The following is a 5000-nucleotide window of genomic DNA, read 5'->3' on the forward strand; positions in this document are numbered from 1 at the left end:
ACAGACACACACACACACCTTAGTCCAGGAGCCAGCGAGGCTCCAGAGCATGGAAAGGCAGTGCAGCAACTGGGCGGAGTTAAACTGGTTGAGGGCGGAGTCAGTGTTCATCTCCTCCTGTTGTTCCAGCATCGATGTCAGAGTCCGATCACCTTCACAACGCTCGACCTCACCTACAACACACACACACACACACACACACACACACACACACACACACACACACACACACACTGTAGTATCCATGATTTCACCCATCGAGTGCTTCTCATCTTTCACATCCATCTCTTCCTTCTTCTGCAGCCAAAAGACCAAGGGCTGACGACACCATCTGCAACTTCTTATCAGACATATTCTCTATTAGAAGTAGATATATTATGAAACCGAGTGAGAGTGGTGTAAAAAGCAGAGGCAGGGCATATGTGTTAGGTGAAGTCTTTATGGTGTGTTCAAGAGCAGAGTGTATGTGCTAGTTGGTCGTAGGCTGAAGTCTTTATGGTGTCTTTTTGGGCCAGACACAGGGTTGGGTTGGTGAGTCACTGGCTTAAGACTGTTATAAGAGCTGTTTCAATACTGTGGTGAGTCTCTGGCTGAACACTGTTATAAGAGCTGTTTCAGTACTTTGGTGAGGTCAGAGTGTGTGTGTGTGTGTGTGACATTAAAGCACTCTTAAATAGAGAACTGTTATAAGAGCTGTTTCAGTACTGTGGTGTGGTGAGTCTCTGGCTTAAGACTGTTATAAGAGCTGTTTCAATACTGTGGTGAGGTCAGAAACCTGCTTGAAATGTGTCAAAATGGCTGCTTGTGTCACACAGAGGCCTCAGAGTTCTCTATTTAAGAGTGCTTTAATGTCACACTCACACACAAACACACACACACACAGAGTTCTCTATCTAAGAGTGCTTTAATGTCACACTCACACACAAACACACACAGAGTTCTCTATCTAAGAGTGATTTAATGTCACACTCACACACACACACACACAGAGTTCTCTATCTAAGAGTGAGTTAATGTCACACTCACACACACACACACACACACACACACACACACACACACACACACACACACACACACAGAGTTCTCTATCTAAGAGTGATTTAATGTCACACTCACACACACACAGAGTTCTCTATCTAAGAGTGAGTTAATGTCACACTCACACACACACACACACACACACACACACACACACACACACACACACACACACACACAGAGTTCTCTATCTAAGAGTGATTTAATGTCACACTCACACACACACACACACACACACACACACACACACAGAGTTCTCTATCTAAGAGTGATTTAATGTCACACTCACACACACACACACACACACACACACACACACACACACACACACACACACACTGTAGTATCCATGATTTCACCCATCGAGTGCTTCTCATCTTTCACATCCATCTCTTCCTTCTTCTGCAGCCAAGAGACCAAGGGCTGACGACACCATCTGCAACTTCTTATCAGACATATTCTCTATTAGAAGTAGATATATTATGAAACCGAGTGAGAGTGGTGTAAAAAGCAGAGGCAGGGCATATGTGTTAGGTGAAGTCTTTATGGTGTCTTTTTGGGCCAGACACAGGGTTGGGTTGGTGAGTCACTGGCTTAAGACTGTTATAAGAGCTGTTTCAATACTGTGGTGAGTCTCTGGCTGAACACTGTTATAAGAGCTGTTTCAGTACTGTGGTGAGGTCAGAGTGTGTGTGTGTGTGTGTGTGTGTGACATTAAAGCACTCTTAAATAGAGAACTGTTATAAGAGCTGTTTCAGTACTGTGGTGTGGTGAGTCTCTGGCTTAAGACTGTTATAAGAGCTGTTTCAATACTGTGGTGAGGTCAGAAACCTGCTTGAAATGTGTCAAAATGGCTGCTTGTGTCACACAGAGGCCTCAGAGTTCTCTATTTAAGAGTGCTTTAATGTCACACTCACACACAAACACACACAGAGTTCTCTATCTAAGAGTGATTTAATGTCACACTCACACACACACACACACACACACAGAGTTCTCTATCTAAGAGTGAGTTAATGTCACACTCACACACACACACACACACACACACACACACACACACACACACACACACACACACACACACACACACACACACACACACACACACACACACACAGAGTTCTCTATCTAAGAGTGATTTAATGTCACACTCACACACACACACACACACACACACACACAGTTCTCTATCTAAGAGTGATTTAATGTCACACACACACACACACACACACACACACACACACACACACACACACACAGAGTTCTCTATCTAAGAGTGCTTTAATGTCACACTCACACACACACACACACACACACACAGAGTTCTCTATCTAAGAGTGCTTTAATGTCACACACACACACACACACACACACACACACACACACACACTCACACACACACACACAGATTTCTCTATCTAAGAGTGCTTTAATGGCAGCTGTTCATAGTGACTTTGGGAATAGCAGTGAGCCATTAACTATCAGCATTCATTCATGATCTATTTCCTCTGAGTTAGTTTAGTACTGAGAGAGGATCAGCATTCATTCGTTCATGATCTATTTCCTCTGGATTTAGTACTGAGAGAGGATTATGGCAAATTTAGTTCTACTGTGTTAGGAAGGGTTAAAATAGTTTTTACAAACATGATCATCTATTTTCTCTCTCTCCATTTGTTTCTCTGTTCCTCATTTTCTGTCTCTCCTCCCCCTTTCTCTCTCCTCCCCCTTTCTCTCTCTCTCTCTCTCTCTGTACAGTCATTTCTGCCAGTTGGGATGTTGTTGACTGCTACATGTTGCTACAGCAACCAGGCTCCATGAAATCACTCAGAGTGTGTGTGTGTGTGTCTGTGAATGTGATGTAGCGTGAGTGTGAGTTAGAGTGTGTGTGTGTGTGTGTGTGTGTGTGTGTGTGTGTGTGTGTGTCTGTGTGTGTGTGTGTGTGTGTGTGTGTGTGTGTGTGTGTGTGTGTGTGAGGAAGCTCACTGGGATGGAGTGACAGATCATGAAAGGCTGCATAATGTATTCACCTGGGGGGTGTGTGTGTGTGTGTGTGAGTGTGTGTGTGTGTGTGTGTGTGAGTGTGTGTGTGTGTGTGTGAGCATAATGTATTCACCTGGGGTGAAAGAAAAAAATAAACACTCAAATCCGGCAGAATCCTGTTTCTGCTACTCTCTCTCCTTCTTTCACACACTCTCTCCCTCTCACACACACACACACACACACACAGAGATAGGCTCTCTCTCTCTCTCTCTCTCTCTCTCTCTCTCTCTCACACACACACACACAGATTCTCTCTCTCTCTCTCTCTCTCACACACACACAGATTCTCTCTCTCTCTCACACACACACAGATTCTCTCTCCCTCTCGCTCTCCCTCCCTCCCTCTCTCTCTCTCACACAGATTCTCTCTCTCTCTCACACACACACACACACACACACACACACACACACACACACACACACACACACACTGCTGAGCAACAGGGCTGTCAACAGAAGAATCGTTCCTGAAATCAGAGAGAAAACATCAAGGGCAAAAGACATGACACAGAGATGGAAGGAGAGAGAAAGAGAGAGAGAAAGACAGAATGAGAAAGAGAATGAGAAAGAGAGATAGAGAGAGAGAAAGAGAGACAGAATGAGAAAGAAAGAGAGAAAGAGAATGAGAACGAGAGATAGAGAGACAGTTGGAGAAAGAGGGAGGGGGAGCGACTGACAACACCAGTGGGCATAACGCTAACAGGCTTAGCAGCAGAAATAGGGCACCGCACACAGGCACACACACACACACACACACACACACACACACACACAGATGATCCACAGCAGAGAGGAGAGTGTGAGGTCACCCCAACCTCTGCATCTCACTAACACACACACACACACACACACACACACACACACACACACACACACACACAGCTCTAAAACCCTCTCAAACTGCAGGATTTACTGCTAAATATAGAGTCCCACTGACCCTGTTTCTGCAAGACTCGGCCACCAATGCAGAAAAAGCTACACACACACACACACTATGACATGCAGAGAGAGAGAGAGAGAGAAGAATCTGCCAGCACTGCGGAAGGAGCTTCTCTCACACACACACACACACACACACACACACACACACACACACACACACACACACACACACGTTGCTATACTGTGGCTGTAAGGTGGTATGGTCTTATGGGGTCTGTGACAGTGGTCTGTATGTGACTGTGAAGCGACTGCAGCCCTTCCCTCAGCAACTGAGAGGAGATGAGGGCAGAGCAGCAGCAGCTTGTCTGCAGAGGGCGGCCAGACGCTCCTCAGCACCCCCTCTGGTCATGCAGTGGAACTGCAGTAGCTGTTGCTGGGTATATGAGTATGATTTCCTGACTGTGCCCAGATCTCCTCTCTGTCTCTGTCTCTCTCTCTCTCTGTCTGTGTGTCTGTGTGTCTCTCTGTGTCTCTCTGTCTCTCTCTTTGTCTCTCTCTCTGTCCCTCAGTTCAAATCAAGAGTGGTTTGATTGGTGTGGCCATTAGTGTAGAGCAGGGGTCTTCAACCTTTTTCAGCCCAAGGACCCCTTGGCTGAGAGAGACGCTGAGCAGGGACCCCCACCCCCGCCGCCCCAAATTTGGGCCTGATATTCATATAATTTATTTGGAACTGTCAGTCACACACAAACACTCCCCTACACATGTTTGAACAGAATTACAAATCATCTGTGACACACAACTAATTTCAATTTATTCTGTTTATTTTTGACATTTGTTCTCCCTTACAGTTAGTCGTCACTCTATATTCAATTAGGGAGGGACAACGAATTGAGTAGCTTGAGAAGCTTAAGTATGGATGAAATATCTCATACCTAGTGAGAGATCTGACGTTTGAGAATTCATGATTCATGTCTTTGGCAACGACATTCTCCCTATGAAGCATGCAGTGCGTCATACATGGCTCTTGCACCGTC

The 5000-nt window shown here is 45.4% G+C and overlaps 1 protein-coding gene across 1 annotated transcript in view; it reads right to left on the minus strand.

Moving 5' to 3' along the window:
• The window catches only part of zmynd12 (zinc finger, MYND-type containing 12), a 21403-nt gene that overhangs the window by 1063 nt on the left and 15340 nt on the right, over positions 1-5000 (minus strand). Inside the window, exon 7 of the mRNA XM_031566852.2 lies at positions 19-173. Coding sequence (XP_031422712.1) covers positions 19-173 — 155 coding nt within the window. The remainder of the gene's footprint in view (positions 1-18; positions 174-5000) is intronic.

The sequence above is a fragment of the Clupea harengus genome, chromosome 4, assembly GCF_900700415.2.
Source record: "Clupea harengus chromosome 4, Ch_v2.0.2, whole genome shotgun sequence".
NCBI classification, from domain to species: domain Eukaryota; kingdom Metazoa; phylum Chordata; class Actinopteri; order Clupeiformes; family Clupeidae; genus Clupea; species Clupea harengus.